The following is a 28,000-nucleotide window of genomic DNA, read 5'->3' on the forward strand; positions in this document are numbered from 1 at the left end:
TGCTCAAATTCACTTTAAAAGGGAAGACCCTTTTTTATTAAACTTACATGTTTTGTTTTCTTCCTTTCAGAATCCTAATTTCTTAAAAAAAAAAAACCCTTTTGTTTCTACTTAAAAACAACAACAACAACAACAACAACCATGAATCAAACAAACCAAGGAAACTATTAAAACATTGCTTTCATGGTGGGCAAGGAGGCAGTGGAGTTCAACATGAGCATAGAAAACTACACCTGGGGCACAGAAAGAAGTCACCACCGTGGGATGCGGTGGTCGAGAAGCAGCGCTTCACCGTCCAAGCAACAGACAGACGGAAGCCCTAATGATCTCACAGATATAATCAATCACTCTAGTTTTAAAAAAAGCACACATTCTCCCCTCCTTTCCCCGTTCTCCTGGCGACAAGGCCTTCACAGAACATATGTGTTCTTCACCAGCTGCTCCTTGTCATCTGCCGAGCTCCAGACAGTGCGGAGAGCACGCTCCTGCTTCCTGCGTGCTATCCGGATCAGGCAGACCACAGAGGCTCCCAGGAGGAGGATCAGGACCATCACAAACAGACCTGCCAGGACCACCGCTGGGGACAAGATAGGAGACCAGTGAGGCAAGGAGGCAGAGAGGAAGCAGGCGGCTCCCCAGGGACACACGATAGCCTTGAGTAAGCAGGACAAGGAACAGAACTTCTCACAACCCAGAAAGGGCTTGCAGAACTGGAACTAGGGAGACAGCCTGCAGGGAGGTCACCAAGGAGAGCCCCTGAAAAGAGGAGGTGCCATGCCATGTGCACACGGTGGCTCTTTGTGCTCCTCCTTTTTGAAAAACACCACTTCTACTCCAAACCCCCAGCCACCAGTTGGGGCAAACTGTATGGGATCCTCAGGCAACAGATGCACACCAGGGGTGCAAAACGCTTACCTGTAGTGTGTAACATAAAACCCCAAAGGTTCCAAGTCCACACATACTCCTGGCCAGCAGAGAAAAATGTGACCCTGCAGGTGCCCAAAACGTCTGCTGGTGGAGTGACGCCAGGGTGGAGCTATGGGTACACCTGGAGCAGGAGCTGGAAGGGACCCGGGTGCTCCTAATTGCTGGGTAGATGTAACAATGGATCGATTGTTCATCCCACTGCTTAGTGAGGATGCTTTCTTTCTCCGCAGGGCTCTGTCTAAGGTGTGTGACTTCCTGTGCGGCCACTTGACTTCCCCTCCTTCAGTGGCTAAAGAACTTCAGACTCTGGCTTTGGAGCATTCCCCTGTCCACCTCAACCCGCCCCCCCGACCAACTCTTTTTTTTTTTTTTTTTAAAGAGAGAGAGAATTTTAATATTTATTTTTTAGTTCTCAGCGGACACAACATCTTTGTTTGTATGTGGTGCTGAGAATCGAACCCGGGCCGCACACATGCCAGGCGAGAGCGCTACCGCTTGAGCCACATCCCCAGCCCCCCGACCAACTCTTAAGGCCTGGGCAGCTTCCCACCCCCACACCCGGGAAACCAGGTTCCAGTTTCTAGAACCAGGCAGACTTGCAGGCCAGGTCTTGGCTCCTTGGCTGGTAAACAGGTCAAGAAAGAGGCCAAACCAGTGTGGCAAGTCATCTGTGCCAAGATTCTCAACTCGGGCTCAGAAACAAAAGTGAGAGGATGCTGAGCCTCCACGAAAGCCAGACTGCTGGGGGACAGTGGGACTGGCCTGTCGCTCATGTGGCTCTCCTCTCTGGAACCCCTGACCAACTGTTTATACCCTACAACAGTAGAGCTCTCTTCAACCCTCGGGTCAGCCTCAGGTGGCAGAGTCCCCAGGCCTCGTGGTGGAGACTCGTCCTCACCCACCCCTGGCTGCCTGGGCAGGGAAGGCCTCTGGAATTACTGACTCACACCAGCCTATCTGTGTACAAAGTGTGCTGGACGAATGGCCACCACATGTTCCAATCTCATGTAAGGACAAGAGCTTTCCACCAAAAAGATGTTTAGAGTGAAAAGATAACGTGGGCAAGACAACACGAGCCTTAAGAAACCGCAGCTGAGCAGACGGAGTTCAGCGGAGGAAGGAAGACGGTAGGCAGCTGGAGGACAGCAAGAGGTCACTAACCTTTGGTGCCAAGGGGCAGAACAGGGTACATCTCCTTTCCTGGAAGAGAACACACAACTCTTTGAGAGGTCAGCTCATGGGAGTGGCCACCAACCCAGGCTGCCCCTCAGGCTCCTCAGCCTTGGGGTCCTCGCAGGGAGCTTTTTCTGAGGGACTTCTAACTGTGGGGCTGAGGCCTTGCCATCTGGTGGGATCCAAAGAACAGCCTTCCCACAGCTCTCTTCTGAAGGAAGGAGAAAGGGACTCGAGTCCTTGGGGAGGGCCAACCACCTTACTCTGCTTTGGACTTCGGTCGGGCGGACTCACCAAAGCAGCGCTGCATGCAGGCCTCCTTGGAAAGATAGCTGTTCTTATTGCCCCGGCACCCTCCGTAGATGAAGTTGTCACAGGAGTTCTTCTCAGCATCATAGTACCAGCGTAGGAAGGCTGCTCGGCAGGGCCCTGTGACGGCCTTGGCAGCGCAGTATTCTGTAGGCAAGAGCAGGAGCGCCATAGCAGCACCAGTCAGCAGGACCTCAGAGAAGGGGAAGAGCTAGAAGGTGCCTCAGCAGACCCATCAGAGAAATTTCCGTGGAGAGCTCTCTCAGAGTAAAGGACCTGGGTGAGTTACACAGGGCCACTCTCCCAGCTGCCGCTCTGCCCTACATCCTCACATAGCTTCTTCACAGCCAAGACTGGGTTCCTGTACAGATGACACTACGGGAAAGGTGCCAGGGACTGTTCCCAGCACAGACTCAGACTCCACCAGATCTGTCCTGGACCCTCACTGCATACCCAGGAACTGTGAGGTGGAGCTGCAGCAACTCGCCCACAGTCCCACAGCAGGTGGGAGGCAGAGCAGAAGGTAAATTCTAGAACTCCACTCCACTCCCTTTCCAGTAAATCTTCTCCCCTGGCACATCCTTTCTTTGCTAGCGTGGAGCACCTGCTGAGGACTGTTACCTCCCATCCTAGTCCAGAATGCTACTACCCAGAAAGGCCAAAAAGCTCTGTTCTACTTTCACTGTGCCCAGCTGCAATTCTCTTACTTTTCTTTTTTTGTTTTCTTTTTTCTTTTTTTTTTTTGCAGTGCTGGGGGTGGAACCCAGGGCCTCATGCAGGCTGGGCAAGTTCTCTACCACTGGACCCCATCCCTGGCCCCACCTCAGTAGATGATTTAATTGCCCCTTAGGAAGAAATCATGCATAATTTTTCTTTAGAAAGTTATACCTTCATAGTTGAAAACATCATCAGAGAGGTCATCAGAATCCTGCCTTCTGGGAACTGAAACACAAACATCTTTGTCAGGGAAGCTGGGATGGACACAAGACACATGTCCTAGTGGGGACTAAGTCTATAAGGGCCCACTAAGAGAGCAGAGACATAAGTGTCACCTTTAAGGAAGGGTGTGGACCACAGCACCTCCTAGTCAAAGCAGGACAATCCCACCACCTAGAGATCACTATGGAAACTGACCCAGACACCATTTCCGTTGCCATCAGGACAGTGTCGTTCCCACTTTCTGATGCAACTAGAAATTTCATTCTCCTGGGGAAATTTTTCTGAAACAGGATGGAAACCTAAGTTACCATGGCGGGACCAGGTTCTGGATGAGCTTGAGAGGCCAGCCAAGGGAGTGAACAGTGCATCCAGGCAGAGAAGTGCCGGAACAGGTACAGGACTCCTGGCCTAGCACAACCGGAAAGCGACTCTAGCTAACCCTGGCATGCTGCAAGCCAGGCGACATCTCACAGCCACCTAACTAAAACATTCTCATGTGGCACATGTGTGGCACTTGTGTGAGTCAGAGGCAAGGTCCAGACTACAATTAGTGTGTGGGCACCCCGGGATTTCTTCCTTGAACGGGTGGGGCACAGTCCCTCCCTCCCTGCATGGCAGGTCTCTCTGCCCCGCCCTCAGCCCACTGCCTGGGGATTGGTCCCTGAGGTGCCTTTGCTAGTGCAGGTACCACTCACCCAGGCTCCTGCTGCAGAGTCCTTAAGCATAAAGGAGGAGTGGGGCGGCTGCTGTGAGCACTACAAAGCAAGCTAACGCCAAGCTCGAGATCAGGAGTGCAGCAGGCCAAGAGTCGGGCGGGCGGCAAAGGATGGAGCCCGGGAGACAGCAACACAACAGGGAGAAGAGGAGGGAGAACAGGCGAGAAAGCTGGGGTGGGGAGGAGACAGCATAGCGGGGCGAGGCCCGCAGGCAGAGAAGCACCTGAGTCTCCTCTGGGCAGCCAGGAAGCACCACAGAACCCTTAACCCTCCTGTGCGCAGGACAGGATAGCTCCCCAGTGGCAGAATGTCACAGCCCAAAGCCGGCTGCCCTGGCAGAGCCATGTTTACCGATTCTGAGCCAACAGGACCAGGAGGTGGAAGCCCTCTACAACTCCCAAATTACAATGTCCTTTCTCAACTGCCATCCAGGTGGCCCTCATTCCCTTCGGGGTCCTTTTAAGAACTTACCACTTGGGACAGAAGAAGCTCCTCCATTCCTACTGGAGTCCAGATCATAAATGGAATTTTCTGCAAGGGAACAAATAAACAATGCAGAAGACAGTGCACCTCCCCGCTGTGTGTGAAGAAAGGCCAGCAGGTGTGGGTGGTCCTAGTGCCCTCAGGTGCTCCTATCTCTTCTTTTTTGGTTCTGGGGATGGAATCAAGGGCTCTTGACCACTGAATCACATCACCAGCTATTTTTATCTTTTGAGACAAAGTTGCTGAGGCTGACTTTGAACTCCCGATCCTCCTGCCTCAGCCTCTGGAGGTGCTAGGATTATAGGCGTGTGTCTGGCTCATTTCTTCTGTGGGTGGTGTGTTCAGTCGCATGACTGATTTTGACATGAAGAACCCAGGCTGGCTCTGAGAATTCAACTTTAAGGAAATCAGAGCAAAGACATGCTGAGAGGCCGGACAGAGAGGCCAGCCTGGGCAACTTAGGGAGACCTTGTTTCAAAATTAAAAAAAAAAAAAAAAAATAAAAGGTTAAGAGGCCTACAACGGTGTAAACTTAAAGCAGTGTTAGGTGTGGTGGCACACTCCTGTAAGTCCAGCTACTCAAAAGGCTAAGGCTGGGCTGCAGCTGGGGCTCAGCAGAGGAGCACTTGCCTAGCATGTGTGAAGCACTAGGTTTGATCCTCAGCACTACATAAAAATAAATATATTTTGTCTACCTACAGTTAAAAAATATTTAAAAAAAAAAAAAAGGCTAAGGCTGAAGGATCACAAGTTCAAGGCCAACACAGGCAACTTGGCAAGACCCTGTCTCAAGAAAAAATAAAGAAAAGGGTGAGGACATGGCTCAGTGGTAGAGTATACGCTTAACTTGTGCAAGGCCCTTGGTTCAAACCCTAATACTGCCTAAAAAAGAAAATAAGGTTCAAATGACCAGTTTTATGTGAAGTACCTTTTATTCCCACTGCCCCCCACCACCACCCCCGCAACAAGTTAAGGGGGTGGGTGAAGAGGCTGGCTGGTCTGGGAGTGACCTTGGAGAGGATCAGGGCTGGCCTACCTACCCTGAAGCCACTGAAAATCACCTCATAAAACAGCTCCCCTCATTCTGCCTCTCTCCCCACCAAGCAACCTCCCAGCAATCTGCCTGAGAGGCTTGCCTACGTGGACCCAAGCGTGGGCAGAGGGACATGAGTGTTGTCCCCTAGGCGTTCTAGTTCTCATTATAAATTAATAATCATTCTTATCTGGCTCCCCAGAGCTCGCCTACCTAGGAGAGCGGACACGCTGGCAAGAACTCCCAGGACTGTGGCTCTGGCAGTTTCCAGCTCTTCTCAGGCTGCTGCGAGAGAACCCGAGAGTCACAGCTGGTGCCACACATGAACTTTCTAGGCCCCTGCAGCTGGCACCAGGCTCTGGCCCAGCTCCAAGAAGTCAGCAAACCTGCCTTCTCCCAGCAAAACACAACCCTTGCCCCAAGTAGCAACGTTTCTTCTTACATCCATTGGTCCCCTGTGTGTCCCCAACACCTCAATCCTCCTCCTGAGAAGATGGGGAGAGCACAGCGGTAAATTTCCCCACCTGGCATCATTGCTGATGATGGAAAAATAAATGACATTTCCCTCAGTCGCCATCTTGGGAAGTTCCAGTTACCCCCAGAGATGAGGGACTGATCTGTCTGATCTCAGCTCACACTCTGCCTCCTCAGCTCTCCAGACTCTTGCTGAGAGAAAGGCAAACTGCTCCTCAAGGGGTACACTACTGGGTTGTGTGCTCCTGCACTGCTTTAGACCTGAGGTCACAGCCAAGGCCACTTTTGTTCTCTCTTTACAAACTTAAATAAGCTTATCTGGGGCTGGGGATGTGGCTCAAGCGGTAGCGCGCTCGCCTGGCATGCGTGCGGCCCGGGTTCGATCCTCAGCATCACATACCAACAAAGATGTTGTGTCCGCCGAGAACTAAAAAATAAATATTAAAAATTCTTTCTCTCTCTCTCTCTCTCTCTCTCTCCTCTCTCACTCTCTCTTTTAAAAAAAAAAAAATAAGCTTATCTGATCTCTGAATGCATAGCTCAAAGCAAAGAGGGATTATAGCCAGTGGGTGACAAACAGAAAGCTGTGAGCACCAGACAAGGACAGGCAGGGCAGGCTCAGGGCTGACAGTAGGTGCTGAAAGGGCAACACAGTGTCCACACTCAAAGCCAAGTCAGCTGCATGAGCCTGGCTTGATGGCACACACCTGTAATCCCAGAGGCTTGGGAGGCTGAGGCAGGAGGATCAAGAGTTCAAAGCCAGCCTCAGCAATAGTGAGGTCCTAAGCAACTCAGTGAGACCCTGTCACTAAATAAAATACAAAATAGGGCTGGGGATGTGGCTCAGTGGTCGAGTGCCCCTGAGTTCAATCCTCCTTCCACAAACAACTAAAAAAAAAACCTGCATGAAGTCATATACTAACATTAAGATAGTGCTTATAAGACTGTCCGGCCAGGGCTGGGGCTGTGGCTCAGAGGTAGAACATTTACCTAGCATGCATGAGGCACTGGGTTCAATCCTCAGCACCACATAAAAATAAAATAAAGATATTGTATCCACACACACACAAAAAAACTGTCTGGCCAGTCACGGTGGCCCATGTCTGTAAACCTAGCAGCTTGGGAGGCTGAGACAGGAAGATCACGACGTCAAAGCCAGTGTCAGCCAAAGCAAGGCGCTAAGGAACTCAGTGAAACCCTGTCTCTAAATACAATACAAAACAGGGCTCGGGGTGTGACTCAGTGGTTGAGTGCCGAATTCCATGCCTGGTACCCCCCACCCCCCAAAAAAAGAGTGTCTGGACAGCCCCATCTTCGGGCTCTGGAACACCTGGGAAGGATCAGGTCCCAGGATGCCAACACCTCCCTGCCATTAGCTCTCAAGGAGTCCTCCCAGGCTGGGGGTGGCCAGGGCCTGCTGGTAGCATGTTAGGTTTTTATTTAACTGTTAGGCTGTCAGGATCAACACTATCTTGATCCCACGACCCACATTCCAATGTTAACTCATAATTTGGCTGTATGAACTTTTGTGTCATTTGTCCAAGAGCTAAAAATAACCCAAAGGCCCAGGGAATGGAGGGCAGCCTGTGAGCAGGTTGAAGGTTCCATCCTCCAGGACTGTGCAGGCGGGCACCTTCAATCAGAAGAGGTCTGTTCTCCCTTTCAGGAAGAGGAGGTGAGGCCTGTGAGGCTGCTGCACACTGAGCTAGTTTGTTCTGCTTTTTAAATCTCTGGAAGGTTCTGCAGTGAAGCAGCAGCATACAGCAGAGAGTGTCCACATCCAATAAACTATTTTTAAACAGTAAAATTTCCCATACTACCAAGGTCTCACCTGTAACACCAGCACATTTCTCAAGACACTCCTCCTTGCTCTGGTAATTGTTGTCATTCCCTTCACAGCCACCATACACGAATGGCTGGCAAGACCCTTCAGTGACATTGTACCACCATCTGGGGATGGAGGCCCGGCATCGCCCCACCACCTTCGCAACTCGGCAAAAGTCTGAAACACAAAGCAGAACCCAGCTGCTGTGACAGGGCAATATGGCTTCAAAGGACACGCACATTCCTGTAGGAGGAGGCCCACGATCTTCCTATCTCCAAGAACACCAGAGCCTTAAGATCCAGCCAGTCCTTCTGTGAACTGTTTCTAAAGCCTGAGCTGCCTTCAGGCCTGCTTGGTGAGTCCTTCCTTGTACAGGAAGAACCATGTCATCCAGCAGGAGCCATCCACCCACTTGGCTGTGGTTCGGCTGTGTACTGCTTCTGCCCCGGTCCCCCTTATCAAGACATACACAACCAATACAGAAAAATGACCTGCAAAGGCAAACACAGACTCCAGGACCCTTGTGGATGCTGTGCCACCTAACCAGGCCAAGGGGAGCTTAGCCCTGAGAGATCAGAGCTGGCGAAGTGGGGCTAGGAAGGAGATGTGCTGCTGGTGAGTACAGCACCCCCAGGGGCACCTTCCCTAAGTTTTTCTGTCCTCTCCCAAACCAGACAGGCCACTCAAATCACAAAAGCCTTAGAAACAACCTTCCTAACTCTAGTTATCTCATTGGCAATGTAGGCCACACCACCATTGTTTCCACTTGAGCCCAGGAGATAGACCTGGGTTTCAAGGAGTCCCAAAATCTGGCACCATTCTAATCAAAGGGAAATAAAAAACAATGTTATAAAACTCCAACCAGATTATTTGCATATAAAAGGCTAGAGGTTGGCCTCTCAGAAAGGGAGAAAAAAACTAGCCTAGAAGAATCACCTTTCTCTGGGTGACTCCCAGGAAAGGAAACCACCAAAAATAACTTGATCATTGGATTCTACACCTCCCTGCACTCCAGTCCCCACTAATACTGATCTGCATAGGGTCCGCACAAGGGTGCTTGATAACCAGGTCTCCATGCAAGCATCCAGGGTGGCAAACATAGACTCCAGGACCCTTGTGGATGCTGTGCCACCTTACCAGGCCAAGGTGGGTCGTTTTACCCCTCTCTAGTTGTTTTGACGTTTGCCTGGCTTATTTCACCAACTGGGAATAACCTCTGAAAGCATACAGGACTGCTGTGTCTCTAAAATACTCCCTGAAATGAGTTTCTCGAAATACCAATCTCTCCATGAAGAAGGCTGCTACTGTACAAGAAGCACACTCCCTTCCCTAGGAGCTCCCACACAAGCCAGGAAGTCCCAGGTAACTAACTCGCAGAAAAGGCATGTTCCCAAGCAGGAAGTTATCTAAAAGCAACCATCCATTAAATCAGTCAAAACGCTCCTTATCTGGACATTTCATGTGAATGAAATCACACAGTATGTCCAGAAAAGGCAAATTGACTGGGACAGGAAGTGGACTAGTGATTCCCTGTTGCTGGGGATGGGCTGGGCAGTGACTGCAAATGGACACAGGGATCTTTGGGAGATGATGGAAATATTCTAAAATTGGACTGTGGTGATAGCTGCATGAATCTGTAAAATGTAAAAATCTTTGGAATGTATACTTAAATGAGTGACTTTACAGTATGTAAATTTAAAACAAAAACAGGGGACCCGCTGCAGTGGTGTGCCTCTGTAGCCTCAGCTGTTTGGGAGGCAGAAGCCAAAGATTTTGAGGCCAGCATGGGCAACATAACAGGACCCAGTCAACCAGAACCAGAACCACCTGGTTTCTACCTGCAGCAGGTACTTTTGCCCAAAGGTCACTCAACAGAGGATTAACAAGGCCCAGGGAAAACGGCCCAAATCACACCCGTCAAATCCCAGAGGCAACACCGATATCCACACAAGACAGAAAGGACCCACTGGATTCCGCTACAGTCCCAAACTGAAAACATCACCTATGCAGGGAGCGGCCAGTAGCAGCCACAGCCTACCAAAGGCCCTGCCACACTGAGCACCCTGGCAATCACTCTGCTTTATGTCAGTCACACTTTCTAAGCAGTTACTGGAAATAAAAAAAAAAAACTTGAGGGAGGAATTGTTTGCCTTAAATGGATGAATCCCATAGTACATGAATTAAATCTCCAAGCAAAGACCAAAGTCCAGAGGGAGGGGCCGATAAAGCTCTAGGCAGCCAGGAGGGAACCACCAGACACCACAAGACCATGGCATAATGGTAGAAATTGGCGGCTTTAAATAAGCAAGGGTGAAGGCTACATTCTAGGTGCTGGGAAACAAAAGCCTAGAGTATATAAAGAGGAAAAACAAGGGCTGGTGCTGTAGCTCAGTGGTGGAACGCTTGCCTTGCACATGTGAGGCACTGGGTTCGATCCTCAGCACCACATAAAAACGAAGAGAGGCACTATGTCAATGAACAATTATAAAAATTTAAAAAAAAAGGTGTGTGTGTGGGGGGTCAAAAAAGATCTACGTAAGGTTGAGTGAATTCTACTGCCCAGAATGTAGCCCTCATGTTATGGGTTCAGATCTGCAGGTGTACCATGGGCCACGGGCATGCTGACAGAGCTAACAAGGAACAGGAAACCTAGACACTCAGTAACAGCATCCAAGAAGAAAACCCACTGTGGAGCACACCAGATGTTTGTGTTTGCCAGCACACCACCTGGGAAACCAGGCTGACATGCAGCAGGTCACTGGGAGACACCTGCTGTCGGAATAATGATGTTAGCTGAATAATTCTAGTGCTGTTCTCGCCAAGGGGACCCAGCAATGGAACAGAGGCTCCCCCAGACCACTCCCAACAGCATCAGGGTCTGCCTCAGAGACACCTCTTACCACAGTGCTGCCCAGCACCCCACGGGACTGCAAAACTTTGGATGCGCTAGCACCTGCTCAATCTGTTCTAAAGTGCTGCACACGAACTTCCCAGATCCAAAAAGCAGCCTTGTTTTCAGGTTTGCTTGGGCGAGGAGGAGAGAAGAAAGGACTTCCCTGATGTCCCACAGGAAGACAGAAACATCTGTATTAAGAGAAAACTCAAGAGGGCTGGGGCTGTAGCTTAGTGGTAGAGTGCCTGCCCAGCATTTGTGAGGCCCTGGCTTCAAGCTCCCATTTAGGAGAAGACTCCTTTCTGTGAGTATGAAAGGAAGTGTCTCAAAATGAGGAGTCTCTTTTTATTTTTTTAATATATTTTTTAGTTGTAGATGGACACAATGTATTTATTTACTTGTTTATTTGTTATGTGGTGCTGAGGATCAAACCCAGTGCTCACACATGCTAGGCAAGCACTCTACCACTGAGCCACAACCCCTGCCCCTCCTGCCTCAGCCTCCCAAATAGCTAGGGCCACAGGAGAGCACCACTACGCCTGGCTACTAAATTGCTTTTAAACTTGTATGGCATAAACCTTTATTCTGTAGGCTTGAGAGAAATGAGGTCATGGAAAGCAATTTTGTCTTAGTCTGTGTGTTTGCTTTAAAGGAGGCAGTGTTCCGTCATAAAACACATACAGTCTTCACTTCGCCACAAATAACACCAATGAACTTTTTCTTTCATTGCTCTCCAAAAAGCTTTTATAAAAGCCAGAAATATTTTGGTATTTATGATGACTTCTATGATTTTTCATCTTTCTTAAAATTTTTTTTAAATTAAAGTACCGTGGCAGATTCAGATTAAAAAAATGAGCAGGCATACAAATGCACCCATCATCCCAGGAACTCAGAAGGCTGGCAGGGGGAATCAAAAGTTTGAGGTGTGCCTCAGCAACTTAGTAAGGTTGTCTTCAAAATAAAATGCAAAAAGGGTTAAGGATGTAGCTCAGTGGTAGAATGCCCCCAGGTTCGATCTCCAATACTGGAGGAAAAAGGAAAAGAACTGAAATGAAGAGCATTACTTACTTTTTGACACCCAATTATTTGCCTCCACCTAACATTATGCCACTTATGTTATGTGCCTATTTCTAATGGTCACAATAAAAGTAAACCATGGGGGCTGGGGTAGTGAGTGGTTCAGTGGTAGAACACTTGCCTAGCATGTGTGAGGCACTGGGTTTGATTCTCTGCACCACATAAAATATAAACAAATAAAATAAAGGCATTGTGTCCATCTGTAACTAATGAGAAAAAAAAAGTGAACCATGGCCAAGGATTACGAGTTCAAAGCCAGCTTCAGCAACTTAGCGAGGTCCTAAGCAGCTCAGTGAGACTCTATCTCTAAATAAAAATTTAAAAAAAGGGGCTCAGTGGTTAAACGCCCCAGGGTTCAATCCCTGGTACCCCCACCTCCAAAAAGAAAAAAAAGAAAGAAAAGAAAAAAGAAAACAAACCACAAAGAAACACCCCTACTTTTTAAATAAGGACTCTGAGCCTTGGGGTGGATAAAGGAAGGCAAACAATAAATAAAGCTGGGGTCTAAATTTCCACTCATCTGCTCAGAGCACTTGAGTGCTAAGGTAGGGACCCTTCAAAGGCAGCAGAAACACAGAACTGAGCTGCCTAAAAGCCAAAGAATTCCTCAGGGCTGTTATCACAGTCTGAGGATTCACCAAGGCCAATTCCCTTCTTCAGAGGCCTCTTTGGGGCCTGGTTTCAGTCACACTTAAATGACAGGGTCACAGACAGCAACATACCAAAAGCACTGGACAAGGCTGGGGGTGGGGGTGGGGGTGGGGTGGGGTTTGGTTGGACATAATTTCAGGAAGTTATTCCTTAATGAGTTCTTCTATTAAGAAATGACAACAGGGGCTAGGGTTGTGGCTCAGCAGTACAGCGTTCAGCTGGCACGTGTGGGGCCCTGGGTTCGATCCTCAGCACCACATAAAAATGGATAAAGTAAAGACATTGTGTCCAACTACAACTAAAAATAAATAAATTTATATATATATAAAAGAAAGAAATGACAACAGCCAAGGGCAGTGGCACACACCTATAATCCCAACACCTTAATGAGGCATGAGAATCACAAGTTCAAAGCCAGCCTCAGCAACTTAGCAAGGCCCTCAGTAACTTAGTGAGACACTGTCTCAAAATTTAAAAAAAATTAAAAATACTGGGGATTGAACCCAGTTACTCAGGAATGCCAGGCAAGCACTCTAACACTCAGCTATTTTTTTAGGTGTAGATGGACACAACACAATGCCTTTATTTATATGTGGTGCTGAGGATCGAACCTGGGTCCCGCCCGTGCTAGGCGAGTGCTCTAACACTGAGCCACAATCCCAGCCTCCGAACCTTACTTTTTAAAACTCAGTGAAACACTGTCTCAAAATAAAAAACAGCTCAGTGGTAAAGTGCCCTGGGTTTAATACCTGCTAGGGAAAAAAAAAAAATCTAACAATAAAAAATAAATAAATAATAAATAATTGGTCTTAGAATACTACTGAGAAGCAATCATGAATGATATGTCAAGTCCTATTTCTATGCTCACAAATGCAAAATTAAGTACATGTCTTCAAAACATAAGCAAGGGCGAGGCATGGTGCATGCCTGTAATTCTAGCAACTCAGGAGGCTGAAGCAGAAGGATGATAAGTTTGAGGCAAGCCTAGATAACTTAGCAAGACCCTGTCTTAATTTAAAAAGTAGTGGAGATGTAGCTCAGTAGTAAGCACCCAATACTACCAAAAAAACAACAACAACAACAACAAAAAAAACACACAAAAAACAAAAACAAAAACAAAAAAAACAGGAAGAACAGGAAAAAGCTTCGGGAACCAAATTTGGAAGTACTCACTTCATAATATGTGAAATAAAAATGGAATTCATCTTTAGAAAACAGTAGCATTCTTTTACAAAAGCATCAAAAATGGTTAAAATCACATATTATCTAGGTTGAAGATGTAGCTCAGTTGGTGGAGTGCCTGCCTTGCATGTACAAGGCCCTGGGTTTGATCCCCAGCACAAAAAACAAAACAAAACAAAACAAAAACACATATTATCTAAAATATGACCCTAACTTAAAATCCTGGCAGGCATTTTGAACATTGGCTATTATCAAATTGGGAAACAGACTGGTCTTCTCAACTACTAAATGATACCATGGAAAACAAGTTTCTCTGGTTCTGCAGTCACTAGAGCATTAACCAATGCATCCAGTCGATGGCTCAGATAAATTCACTCAACACAGCCAGCTTGAATGATCTGCTGTCACCTTCTAACAAGGATATTAGTGGAATTTTTGGCTCCGGGGCACTACCAATCCAATTTTATTTTACAAGCTTGAGAAGATAATACCTAATCATTCTTCAAAAAGGCAAGTTGGAGCCAGGTCTGGTGATGCAGCCTGTTTATCCCAGCTCCTCAGGAGGTTCACAAGTTCAAGGCCTCAGAAACTTAAGGAGATCCTGTCCCCCCAAAATAAAAAAGCACAGCTGGAATTGTGCCTACTTGGTTGCAAAGCACAAATTCTACATTTGAAAGCACTAAAACATGAACAGAGATGAAACCATATATTTCTCACTTCAATCCTGCCTGTTCTCTCTCTCTCCAAATTAATGATCAACTTGAACTTGTTGTTATCTTTTACTCATGTTATTCATTCAGAGTATGTTATTTTATTTTTGATGTGTGGTGAAGGGATTGCTGGGGATTGAACTCAGTAACTCAGCATGCTAGGTAAGTGTTCTATCACTGAGTTACCCTAGTCCCGAAGTTTTTAAAAACAAGCAAAGATAACTTTCCTAGGGTTCTAGTCTTTAATACACTTTTTACTCCCACGGGTGCTAAAAACTGAAGCACAAGATCTTCTTGTCTGATATACATGACATTTCCTGGGATTACAGGTGTGCACCACCACACCCAGCTCTGGATCATCTCACCAGCCTGAAGTCCATCATGAAGAGGTCCTTCGGCTATTTCCACTCTGCCCATCTGTTTTTTGTTTGTTTGCAGTACTGGAGACTGAATCTAGGGGTGCTACTACTGAACTACATCCCCAGACCTATTTATTTATAGACAGGGTCTCACTAAATTACCCAGGATGGCCTGGAACTTTCAATTCTCCTGCCTCAGACTACCAAACTGCTGGAGTTACAAATATATGTCACTATACCTGGCTGTTTTGTTTTCATTGTTATTTTTTGAGGTACCTGGGATTGAAACAAGGGGCACTCTACCACTGAGGTACATTCCCAGCCCCCCCTTTTTTTTTGGGGGTGCTAGAGATTAAATTCAGGTACACTCAACCACTGAGCCACATCCTCAGTCCTATTTTGTATTTTATTTGGAGACAGGGTCTTACTAAGTCACTTAGCACCTTACCATTGCTAAGGCTGGTTTGGAACTCAAATCCTCCTGTCTCAGCCTCCCAAACTCCTGGGATCACAGGCGTGCGCCACCATGCCTGGCCTCAGTCCTTTTTATTTTTTCTTATTTTAAGATAGCATCTCACTAAATTGCCCAGGCTGGCCAGGCATGGTGGCACACGCGCCTATAATCTTAGTGACTCTGGAGGCTGAGGCAGGAGGATCTCAAGTTCAAAGCCAGCCTCAGCAATTCAGTAAGGCCCAAAGCAATTTAGTGAGACCCTGTCTCAAAATTAAAAATAAAAGAGGCCGGGGACACATGGTTTAGTGGTTAAGCACCCTATGTTCAATCCCCCCCAACACACACTAAAAATAAATAAATAAATACCCTAGGCTGGCTTTGAACTTTGGATCCTCCTGCCTCAGCCTCTAAACAGCTGGGATTACAGGTGTGCCCTACCTCACCCAGCAATATCTGTTTCCTCTGAACATGGGTCAGGGCCAAACAGTAAATACAGGCAGTTAACATGTAGTGCTGGGGTCAAGCAAAGCAATCTTTCAATCAATGGAGACTGCTCCATGGCCTTCAAGGCTGGGTGTGATGGGGCATGTCTATAATCCTACCTACACAGAAGGACTACAAAGTTCAAGGCCAGCCTGCCTAATTTAGCCATACCCTGACTCAGAATAAAAACTGAAAAAGGTATGTGGGGGGGGGGGTTGTCAAAACATTATTAAACTTTGTTACAAGTGTGAAATTAGTACACAGTAAGCTGAATTATGAGAATTAAAAAGTGTTTAATTTCTTCTCCCCCAATGAACAATGTTTGTAGTATGATTCTCAAATGATGACACGGAGGCAGCAACACTGTAGTCTTTTCTAGATCTGCACTGGCTTCCAGCATTTTATCCTTTGCTCTTTCTGTGTTCCTAAGAGTTGCTTCCCTGTAGGTGTCTACTGGCATGACTTGCTTTGGGACATCACCCACAAGTAACCTTCCTGGTTTCTGTGAAGTAGTCACTAAACTCCTCTGGCCACATAGCCACAGCCTCTGAAATGGCAGCAGTGTCAACATTCCCACAGCTGGCTGGTCTTCTGTCGCTTCACTTATGCTTGGCTGGAATTTCACCTTCATAAGCTACCACTTCTTCTCTTTGCTGCACTCTTGGGTTTTATCATTGGGACAAGGAGACAAAACATGCAACTACACGCTTCTGCTGTGAACATATGAAACAAGGGATGACACGCAGTGGCCAGGCTCTATGAGCCTACTTCTCACTAACACGGGTATAACTTACAAGCCTGAGATCTGAACAGCCAGCAGCTGGCAATTCTACTTTACCCAAATCGTCACTGTGGTAACTGAAATTTGAGCTCTGCTATTAGGGTTCAGAGATAATTTAATGGAGTTGGGAAATGAAATTCATATGCTGAAAACTGTGCCTTTATTGTAGCTCTGTGGGTCACAGGGTCTCTGTTGCAGCTGTGCTCATCATGGCATAAAAAGCACCATAAACAATATGTAAATAAATGTCTATGGCAATGTTCCAATAAAACTTATTTATGGACACTAAAAACCAATTTTATAAAATTTTCAAATGCCACAAAATGTTCTTCTTTGGATTTTTCTCAACCATTAAAAATAAGTAATAATCAGACCTCTCACTCACAGGCCACATTAGAGGGCATTACAAGCTGCAGTTTGCTAAGCCCTTCTTGAGAGAAGGTTTATAAGAACATTGCTCAGATGGACTCTCTAAGTCTCTTCCGTGGGACCAAACCTATAGCCCAGATTCCTGGGGTTCATATTCCTTAGACCACACATTCCTCAGGTTCCTCCTTTGCCAAAAATGCTGCAGCACACCTATTCACTGCTAAACACTACTCTTCAGAAAAGCCACCAAAAGGAGGTTATTTGCTACAATAATCATCAAGTATTTGGAAATCGTATTTTATACAGAAAAGACAGATAACAGGCCTTCTCAGTATCAAAAGGAAAAAAATGGGGCTTGGGTTGTAGCTCAGCGGTAGAGCATTTGCCTCACACGTGTGGGGCACTGGGTTCGATCCTCAGCACCACATAAAAATGGATAAATAAACAAAACAAAGGTATCATGTCCATCTACAACTAAAAAAAAAAAAAATTTAAAAAGGGAAATAAAGAGTCATTTAATTCAAGAATTACAAAAAACACGGGCAAGGACAAGTATTACCACATACACAAAGGGCTTGGGTGTTCACAGATTTAAAACAGCTGAAAATTTATCACCTTGACATCTTGTTTGGCTAAATAAGACACCCACAAAAGGAAATACTTGGAGCTGTTAAAAATAGGCAAATATGCCAAATGTGATGGCGCAAGCCTGTAATGCCAGCTACTCAGGAGGTTGAAGCAGGAGATCAAAAGTTCGAGGCTAGCCTAATGAACATAGTGAGACCCATCTCAAAATATAAAACAAGCAAGCAGATTTTAGAGGCTTTGAAGATAAAGCTCTGATTATGGAACCACCATGTCCCTCTGGGTTAGGGTGAAGGCTGGGAATGTTAGACAACTAAGACATTATAAATGGGCCTAAATTGAGGTGAAGGCCTTCCTTACGTGATTTATATGTATTTGAACCTAGTTAGCACCAAAGTATTTCTTGGTTTGTTTGTTAGCAAATACTACCCTTTGGCTGGGCATAGTGGTGCACATCTGTAACCCCAGCTGCTCAGGAGGCTGAGGCAGGAAGATAGAAATTTTGAGGCTAGAGTTGGGTGTGGTGGCACAAACCAGTAATCCTAGCAGGTTGGGAGGCTGAGGCAGGCAGATCAAAAGTTCAAGGCCAACCTCTCAGTACCTTGTTGAGGTCCTAAGCAACTTAGCAAGACCCTGCCTCAAAACAAAAAGATGTAGGGATCTGGGGAATCTGACTCAGTGGGTAAAATGTCCCTGGGTTCAAACCCTGGTATAAAAAAAAAAAAAAAAAAAAAAAAGGAAGTAGTTTGAGGCTAGTGTGGGTAATTCAGTAAGAGTCTGTCTCAAAAAAAAATAATAATAATTAAAAAAATAACTGTGTGTGTGTGTGTGTGTGTGTGTGTGTGTGTGTGTGTGCTGGAGAAGTAGCCCAATGGTAGAATACCCCACTAATGCAAAAAAGAAACAACAAAAATTGCCTTTTGTGATCTCCTTCCTTCCCTCTCTGCTGTGGAATGCCCTATTAATCTTGGGCTATCTCCTCATCCTCCATCTCTGCAGTGCAGGGGATTGAACCCAGGGCCTCATTTATGTCAGGCAAGTGCTTTACAACTGGGCTACATCCCCAGATCAATCTTGGGCAGTCTGAGGGAATTAGCACACAGAATCTGTAACTTGAATTCACTTGTAAATAACAAAGTGAGGAGACAGCTGGCTCTCTTCCACAGGCCCCATACTGCAAGCTTGCAGATTCATTTTTTAAAAACTATGCAAATGGGAAGTTTTTCTCTAACACAAACTACCAACATCCTAAGTGTTTTGAAGATTAAAGGAGCTTTTAATCCATTATAAGTGCTTAAAATAATATTTGGCAAAATATTTTTTTTCCAGTACTAGGGAATGAACCCAAGGCCTCCTCATACATGCTAGGCAAGTGCTCTACCACTGAGCTACATTCCCAGTAGCAATACCTTTTTTTTTTTTTTTAATATTTATTTTTTAGTTGTAGTTGAACACAATATCTTTATTTATTTTTATGTGGTGTTGAGGATCGAACCCAGGGCCTTGCCCCTGCTAGGTGAGCGCTCTACCGCTGAGCCACAACCCCAGCCCAGCAAAAGCTTTTAATAAATAGTAGATGCTGTATTTTATGAACACTAGAATTTAATTTAGGAATGGAGGGAATGAAGATGAAGAACAAAACATTTCACTAAAAAGTGCAACCAAACATGGTGACTGAGGACATCAAACCATACATCACCCATCCCCTGATTTTCTTGCTGCACAACCATCTGCAGAGTCTCCAGGGATCAGAATAAGAAGGGACAAACAGCCCAGAGTGGTATCACATACATGTAATCCAGTGACTCAGAAGGTTGAAGTTTGAGGATCCCAATTTCCAGGGCAGAGTGAGCAATTTAGTGAAACCTGTCTAAAAATAACAAAAAGGCCCGGGGATGCAGCTCAGTGGTAAAGCCTGTCTGGGTTTAATCCCTGCACCAAAACACCATCAGGAGGTGGGGGAGGGCTGGGGATGGAGCTCAGCCGCACAGTGGGAGTAAAAACAATTATGCTCTGCTTACCCATCTGAACACTGAGTGCCTTTTCCCTAAAGAATGAGAAACACAAAAAAGACAACTGCCATTTTCCACAATATAGATGAACCTGGAGGATCATATGCTAAATTAAAGTAAGCCAGGCACAAAAAAAAAAAAAAAAAAAAAAGAGAAACACAAGGTTTGTGTGAATGAAAAGTACAGAACACCAAGGAGGTACTCGGGCTGTTTCTGGCTTTTGCTTTTAAGATGGGATTTTGCTGCGTTGCCCACGCTGGTCTCAAACGATCTTCCAAACTCAGCCTCCCAAAAGGCTGTTTTAATTCTACCAGGCAAAATTCCAAAGCTTTTTCATAATCAGACTTAGTTTACAGTGCTCTATGAAGCCACCTATTTTGGTTAGGTGAATAGATTGTACATATTTGAGCGCTTCAGTTTCCAGTACAGAAAGCTATACTACCTACCTACCTACCACCTCTAGGCTTGGGTGTCTGCAAACTGTCATTATTAGGACAAATAATTCAGAAACTCTAAAACAACCTCTATTTATGAGGTAAGAACATTTACAATGACAAATCTAAGTTAAATTATTAGGGTTATAAAATCTTGGTGTTTTAGATATAAAATTTTGACATGTTTAGGTATGAAATTTTACATTTCATAAACTATCAACAGGGCTGGGGATGTGGCTCAAGTGGTAGCACGCTCGCCTGGCATGCGTGCGGCCTGGGTTCGATCCTCAGCACCACATACCAACAAAGATGTTGTGTCCGCCGAGAACTAAAAAATAAATATTAAAAAATTCTCTCTCTCTCTCTCCTCTCTCACTCTCTTTAAAAAATAAAAAAAAAAATTAAAAAAATAAACTATCAACACAAAGCAAACCACTACTCCTATCATCACTTCACATTTATCACTGAAAAAGGACTATAAATTCTACCCTTACCAAAGTTCACAGCAAGAACTGAGTAGCCCATCAGAGTACTTGGAAGGAAACAAGTTGTTCCAAGTCCTTCCCATGCTATGAATTCATTCAGGGGTTCTTCTTCTTCTTCTTCTTCTTCTTCTTCTTTTAAGCTGTCAATGTTTGTTTGTTTATATGCTGACGCTGAGAATCAAACCCAGGGCCTTTTTTTTTTTTAAAGCTGTCAATGTTTGTAAAAATGGATGGGAGTTCATAACCCCCTTAAATCAAATGTATGAAATATGATATGTCAAGAACTATGTAATGTTTTGAACAACTAATAATAAAAATTTTTAAAAAAATAAAATCTTGAAAACTAAAAAAAATAAAATAAAATTAAGTTTGACAATTCAATGAAAGAAAAAATAAGAAATATCTTGAAAGTTAGGCAATCCCAAAAAACCAAATACCAAATGTTTTCTCTGATATAAGGAGGCTGATTCATAGTGGGGTAGGGAGAGGGAGCATGGAAGGAATAGATGAACTCTAGATATGGCAGAAGGGTTGGAGGGGAAGGCGGGAGAATGGGGTTAGAAATGATGGTGGAATATGATGGACATTATTATCCAAAGTACATGTATGAAGACACGAATTGAATTGGTGTGAATATACTTTGTATACAACCAGAGAGATGAAAAATTGTGCTTTATATGTGTAATAAGAATTGTAATGCATTCCACTGTCATATATAAATAAAAAAATGAAAAAAAAATAAAGCTGTCAATGGTTGTTTATTTATTTATTTGTGATGCTGAGAATCAAACCCAGGGCCTCAAACATGCTAGGCAAGCACTCTACCACTGAGCCACAACCCCAGGTTCTTAACCTTTTGTGAAGCAAGAACCAGTTTTGAAATTAGTGAAGGCTAATGAAACTTGAACAATGATTTTCAACCTGTTTTTTTCACCATCACTCCTCTAAGGAGCTTCTTTAGATACTTTTTTCCTAATCAACCCATGAAATTTTATTATTTTAATTTACGCATTTATTTTTTTGAAGCTATGGACCCAGAACCCGATTCAGAGTCACTGTGAGCCAGGCATAGTGGCAGACATCTGAAATCCCAGTGACCTAGGAGGCTGAGGCCAAAGGATCATAATTTTGAGATCAGCCTTAGCAATTGCCTTAAAATAAAAAGAACCGGGAATGGAGCTCTGTGGTAGGGTGCCACTAGGTTAACCCCCGTACTACCAAAAAAAAAAAAAAAAAGGTAAAATGGCTTTCAATGAAAATGGATTTCAAATAAACTTCAAAGTAATTAAACTTTTAAGTTCCTGGGCCTCAGCATCCAACATTCTGGCATTTCATTCTCTCACAAGTAGTTTTCCAAAAAAATCTTGTCAGAAACAGCTTGTGAAATATACTCGTGACCAGGATCATACAATGAACCCATAATCCATACTCCGATGCTTCTGGAGTCATCTGCAAAATTTTCAGTAGTCCTATGCCCACCAGGCCAAAGCCTCCTAGATTGACAAGTTATTTCAGTGCAACCCCTGCAGGGCAACTCATCCCTTATCTGGCCTACCTGTTGGCTTCAGAACAGACAAAAAGAGGCTTGGCTGCCTGGCCAGCTACCCTAGGACAAGCCTGAGTGTGCACGATTTCGACCACAGGTAAAATGAGGGAGAGTGAAAGAAGTTTGCTTTCTCCATCCAAGGCTGAGCAAAGGAAACGAATGTTTCTGTTGGAAAGAGGCCACTTTCCCTCGGTGGACCTAAAGTCAAGGCCCTCATCATCCTGTAGGGACTGTAACCCGTGAGCTCCCAAAGCTCGGCTGTCGGCAGGAAGCATAGCAACCCTACTGTACTCACCTCACGGCACTCACCAGCACTCACCGGCACTCACCCCCCCCCCCCCACACACACACACACACACGCTCACCTGACTGCACTATCTTCCTCTCATTATGGCGAAACAGCCAGGCGTGTGTGTTTTGTTTAGTGTTCTATTTCAAGAACCTAAAACAGTGCCTTCTTGGTGGGTGCTCAATAAATATTTGCTGACTACCCAGGCATTGTGGCACACACCTGTAATCCCAGCTGGTGGGTAAAGGCTGAGGCAGAAAGTTTAAGGCCCACCTGGGCAACCTAGTGAAACCCTGTCTCAAAAAAAAAAAAAAAAAAAAAAAAAAAAAAAAAAAATAGATGAGATGTAGCTCCGAAGTAAAGTTTTCTTGAGGTTCAAATCCCAGTACTGAGGAAAAAATTGTTGGCTATATCAGTGAATAAGCATGTCAACATGGCTTGCCTTCGAGCAGGTCAAGCACCTCTTCCATAAAGGACAAATGTTACATAAGATGTTGATCAGTTACTAACTCTAGGCACACTGTAGCTCTTACATGTCATCTTAAGTTTGACCACCTGTACAACTATCTGTGGGAATAAGGAGGAAGGGAAAGGAGTGGTGCCTGACGTACTCCCTGGAGATTTTCTGGAAAGTCCACCTTGGGTTGAAGGGCTGGGAAAGCTGTAATTAACCCAAGAGGTTAATGGAAACTGAAGATCCGCGTGGAAGCCAGTGGAGGTGGTGGAATGAATGTTGACTTGCCAGGCTCCAGTGGAAATTCCCAAGAGCAACCCACAAAGAACCCTAAGTCAAGTAACCATTAACACAAGCTGATGTCCAACGCCAGGCAGAAAGTTACTGGCAGCAGGAAGTACACTTAAAGGATAGCTCCTAAAGCAATTCCCAAGGTTAAACTGTGAAATACTGTACTGATCAAAAGTATGTACTTCAGGGCCTTTAAATATCAGGATTTAAGCTGAGAGTGGTGGCACACACTTGTAATCTCAATTCGGGAGGGTGAGGCAGGAGGATCACAAGTTCAAAGCCAGCCTCAGCAACTTAGAGAGGCCCTAAGCAACTTAGTGAAACCCTGTCTCAAAAAAATAAAAAGGGCGAGGGCTGGGATTGTAGCTCAGTGGTAGAGCACTTGCCTAGTATGTGCGAGGCCCTGGGTTCCATCCACCGGAACCATTTATTTATAAAATAAATAAACAAAATAAAGCATTGTATCCATCTACAACTAAAAAATATTTTTAAAATAAAACAAAAAATAAATAAAAAAGGCGAGGGATGGGGCTGGGGATGTGGCTCAAGCGGTAGCGCGCTCGCCTGGCATGCGTGCGGCCCGGGTTCGATCCTCAGCACCACATGCCAATAGAGATGTTGTGTCCGCCGAGAACTAGAAAAAAAATAAATATTAAAAATTTCTCTCTCTCTCTCCTCTCCCACTCTCTCTCTAAAAAAAAAAAAAAAAAAAAAAAAAGGCGAGGGATGTTGGTCAGTGTTTAAACATCCCTGGGTTCAATCCTTGGCATCAAAAACAAAACAAAAAACCCTAACTATCAGGATTCATCACATGGAAAGAAGAAGAAAAAAAATTATGCCTATTTGTATGACAAAAGTGTTTTCTTTTTCCACCTTCCTTATAGCACTAGTACTGCACAATTTCTAAAAGCTGTTAGGTGTTATCTATCTCTTTTACTAAATAAAGCATATCCTCAAGGTGGGGGATACATCCCAAAGGCCTACAGATATAAAAGGTGGGCAAATAAATTAGGCACAGTGGTGCATGCCCGTAATCCCAGCTACTCCGGAGGCTGAGAGAAATAAAAATATTAAAAATGGGTTCAATCCCCTGTACCACAAAAAAAGCAGGCAGGTAAATCTATATGCATAATTACAGACTGGGGGAGAAGCATATGTCCTTCCCAAGAGGCTCTGGGCTCCAGTCCATGAGTGCCATGTGGGAATACAGGCCTGTGTTCTGGTCAGGTTCTACCAGATCTATTTTTCAGGCAAAGCCAAAAGCCAAATGTCTTAAATAAGAAATTCCTGACTCTGCAAACCACCCAAGTCACCAAAACATTATATGAAGCTTCTCAGGAGAGGCCACTTTCTTTGGAATACAAATTTGTCCCTGATTCTGGAAAAATCTAGCACACGACAAAGTTTCCCTACTTGTCTGCAGGTTTGGAGTCGGGAGGACTCTTCCTCCAGGCCTTCAAGTGTGTACCTGCCACACTCCTCCCACTGCCCTCCACCACTCAAGAGCCTCACCAACATGGTCAGTCTCAGATCAGGATACACTGATCACAGACAAGAAGTCCCAGAGTTTGACTCAGGAGACTGAGACAGGAGGATCACAATTTCGAGACTAGCCTCAGCAACTGAATGAGACCCTTTAAACTAAGACTCTGTCTCAAAATAAAAAAAAAATAAAAAGAGTTGGGATGTAGCTCAGTAGTAAAGCATTCTTGAGTTCAATCTCTAGTACAAAAAAAAAAAAAAAAACAAAAAAAACACAGCCTGTTTTGTCCTATCTCCATCTCCCAATTCCTGGACCCTCTGGATTACCTTTAGCAAAAGCTCGCTTCTTCAATTGATTCTCTGAATATTTTTTTTTTTTTTTTTTTTGGTGGTGGCACTGGGCATTGAACCCAGGGCTTTGTGCATACGAGGCAAGCACTCTACCAACTGAGCTATATCCCCAACCCTGACTCTCTGAACATTTTTTTTTCAATATATTTTTAGTTGTAGACAGACACAATACCTATATTTTATTTCATGTGGTGCTGAGGATCAAACCCATGCCTTACATGTGCTAGGCAGGCTCTCTACCCCTGAGCCACAACCCTAGCCCCCTCTCTGAACATTCTTGTCACATTATCAGAGCAGACTGTTCACTGCCCACCTTGTGTATCATCTGACCCAGGTCCCTACTGCTCACTGCTCCACAATCTTTATCTGGGTTCACCACCTCTCAGGCTGTTTTTAGCAGGCAATATCCAGACAGATAATCCTCTGGCCTCAGTTCCTGACTTTCTCTCCTCCAGTAAACTTGTCCTCCCAACTCCTCAAATCTTACAGTCACCCTAGACCTTGTCTCCAACAACACCAGGCTCTTCAGAACCATACTTTCATTACCACAGTCACCGCCCACTGTGTCCTACTCTCTAGTTCATTCTCCCTAGAACCTCAACTGCAACAAGCTGTTGGCCCTACCATCCTCATGTTCCTCAGCCTGCTCGCATCTTTACCCAGAATAAGTTCCACACCAATCATTATAATCACTCCCTTAAACACAAACACATTCCCTATTCTCGTCTCTCCACATATTCACCTGGCAGCACCTATGCAGTTCCATGTGCCAGGAGAAACACCTCACTCAGCAGGTGGCCTTTTTTTCCAATTGCTTTGGTTTTCTCTGTGTGAGAAAACCAAAGCAATTGGACTGCTTCCTGCCTCAGATGAAGTTGTTTGAGCTTTCAAACAGCACTTCAGATAAGTGAGGGCAGCAGTTCACCCAGACAGACACTAGAACTTCTGAAAGGTCAGTAGGTCCAGCCAGTTGCAGCCATCAGGGGAAAAGTGGGATGGGGAGGGGGAGACATGAAGAACAGAGAGGTCCTCTGCAGTCAGACCTGGCTTTGTCAATGACTGCTGTGTAAGCAGGCCTGTCATGTCATCACCACGCCACGCCAGGTTACATCCAGGATTAAACAATACCTACAAGCTCAGAGTAAGCTGTAACCACATGTAGTCGCAGGCCAGGTAATTGGAGATAAATCTTAACATTTCTTTATCTAAAAAAGCCCAGAATTGACAAATTCTGATTCATACTGTGACCTCTAGGAATGTGCTTCTCCCCGTTGGCACCTGACAACTTGGACAACTTTTAAATTTCCTCCCTGCCTCAACAATAGGGCAATTAACCGTTTTCCAGAAGTTACCACAGGGGATGAGGACCTAGCAGGCACACATCCTGCTTCCTTTCTCTCTTTTCACCCAAAGTGCTGGCCTGCACAGCCCTGGGCCACCTGGTTCCTGCCCACTTCTCCCACCTCCCATTTTCCCCTTTCTCACTTCGGCTCCAGCTCTGGGGGTTCCCTCTTTTCCTTGAATACAACAGGCTTGTTCCACACTCAAGGCCTTTGTACTCATTCATCCAGAAAACTGAACACTAGTGTCCAAGGTCTTTGTGTGTGGCTGCCACTTCCTCATTCTTCATGTCGGAGCTCAGATGCCACCCTCCTCAGAGAGACCTCCCCTGACCACTGGAGCTAAAGGAACCCCCATCATCATCAGACGATGATGTTCCTGTATTTCATCCTTTTTGTTTACCTCTTAGTCATTTAATCTTATGGTCAGTGCTCTTTATTTAAACATATACCATCTCTCCCGCTCTACTACTAGCTCTGTGAGCGCCAAGAACCAGGTCTATGGAATCAACTGTTGTCACCACTGCCAGCAGTTTCTGACACATGGCAGGGATTAAGTTCGCTGAATCAATGGATTCTTCTTCCCAGAGAGCTCTTTTCAAAACCCTTTGGTACTTGTCTGAAGTGGTTAAGGTTATAACAACACTTGAAGAAGCCAACCCCAGCGGCTGCTTGCCAATGCTGTCTCGCTGGAAGGCACCTTCGTCCCTGCACCTTGGCAAGGTCTCTCCCCTCCACCAGTTGCTCCTCTTCCTTTCTTCGACCATCACTGAGAACCCTTTCTTTTTGGCCACCAAACCAACTGCAACTGATCTAGAAAAATTTCTGGAGACTGTTGCCCAATATCCAAAGAGATGAGGATAGGGGCTTCTTCCTTGAAGCCAAAATTGCCACCAGGTCACCAAATCCAAGCCACAACCCTCAGAGGCCTTGCCTCCCTTGGCTTTCTTTGGCCGAGGAGCTTTCCGCTGTCACGAAGAGTACTCGGTGCGGCTCCTCAACCCCTTCCTGCCACAGGAAGGGCCAAGGCCACTCCTTCTTGGTCAATACCCAACGTCCCCTCCCTCCTCCGAAGGAACTTTCCTGTCCTTGCTCCTCCGCCCGCCGTTCAGTCCCAAGGGCCCCCAGACCTCCTGAAGGACCAATCGCTAGGGCCAGCTGCTCGCCCTACACGCCCGACCACCCCCAAGTAGCCCCCAATTTCTTCCCTCCCCCCATTCCCAGGCCCAGACCCACTTCATCCCCGTCCCTGCCCCCCGGGCCCCGCCTCCGGCCCCCGCTATCCATTCCTCCCCGGACACCCATCAGGCCCTCACCGTGGATGCTTCGGCCTCCGTCGGCCACCTCGGCCCCGGAGAGGAGCAGCGATGCCAGCAGGGCGAGGAGCGCCCGGCACCGCCGCGGCCCACACAGCTGCGCCATGACGGGTGTCTGGGATGCGCCGCCGAGGCCTCGAGCCGCAGGCCGTTGGCGTCTCGCGATCAGGTGCGGGAAGACCCTGGGCGCGCACGCGCGCTGGAGGTCCACAAGCTCAGGTGCGGTCGCCCCCCACCCCCCGGGATCCGCGAGGTGCCCACGGCTCCGAAAGTCCTTTCTCAGATCTTCGGTGACCGGACACTGTCTTCGAGCGCACCGCTTCGGCCCGCTTTTCACGCGTCCCTTTGCCCCTCGCGGTACTCAGGGACCCTTCCCAACTCAGAACTGCGCCACACCGCCAAACTCCCAGGGGGGCGCCAGAGCCAATGGCGGACGCCTGGAAGCGGCTGGAAGAAGGCAGCTAGGCAGGCAGGCGGGGCGCACCTGGCGAGGCGGGGCGAGCACAGCGCAGGCGCAGAGGGCCGGCACCTGAGGAGATGCTCCCCCGCCCTTGGCGCACCTGGGCCCGCCCCTGGC

The 28,000-nt window shown here is 46.1% G+C and overlaps 1 protein-coding gene across 2 annotated transcripts; it reads right to left on the reverse strand.

Moving 5' to 3' along the window:
• Positions 1-8: 8 nt before the first annotated feature.
• On the reverse strand, positions 9-28,000 carry SPINT2 (serine peptidase inhibitor, Kunitz type 2). 2 transcript variants are annotated; one of them, XM_081273335.1, is made up of 7 exons: positions 27,424-27,993; positions 7,886-8,056; positions 4,536-4,595; positions 3,298-3,351; positions 2,395-2,556; positions 2,089-2,127; positions 9-577 (listed from the first exon to the last, which is right to left on the reverse strand). In XM_081273335.1, the coding sequence occupies exons 1-7, from the start codon at positions 27,527-27,529 to the stop codon at positions 411-413; spliced, it is 759 nt and encodes a 252-aa protein (XP_081129461.1). In that variant the 5' UTR covers positions 27,530-27,993; the 3' UTR covers positions 9-410. The 2 variants fall into 2 exon arrangements, with proteins under 2 accessions (XP_081129461.1, XP_081129462.1); XM_081273336.1 differs by lacking the exon at positions 7,886-8,056 and having other exon boundaries at positions 27,424-28,000.

This window comes from Spermophilus citellus (genome assembly GCF_964194105.1).
Source record: "Spermophilus citellus genome assembly, chromosome: 18".
In the NCBI taxonomy this organism is placed as follows: Eukaryota; Metazoa; Chordata; class Mammalia; order Rodentia; family Sciuridae; genus Spermophilus; species Spermophilus citellus.

Coding starts and splice junctions, on each gene's coding strand:
- SPINT2 (XM_081273335.1), bottom strand. CDS start 27,529: ATGGCGCAGCTGTGTGGGCCGCGGCGGTGCCGGGCGCTCCTCGCCCTG. Junction 4,596..7,885: donor GAAATGTGCTGGTGTTACAG/GTGAGACCTTGG, acceptor GTTCCCTTGCAG/AAAATTCCATTTATGATCTG. Junction 2,557..3,297: donor TGATGTTTTCAACTATGAAG/GTATAACTTTCT, acceptor TCTTGCCTACAG/AATACTGCGCTGCCAAGGCC.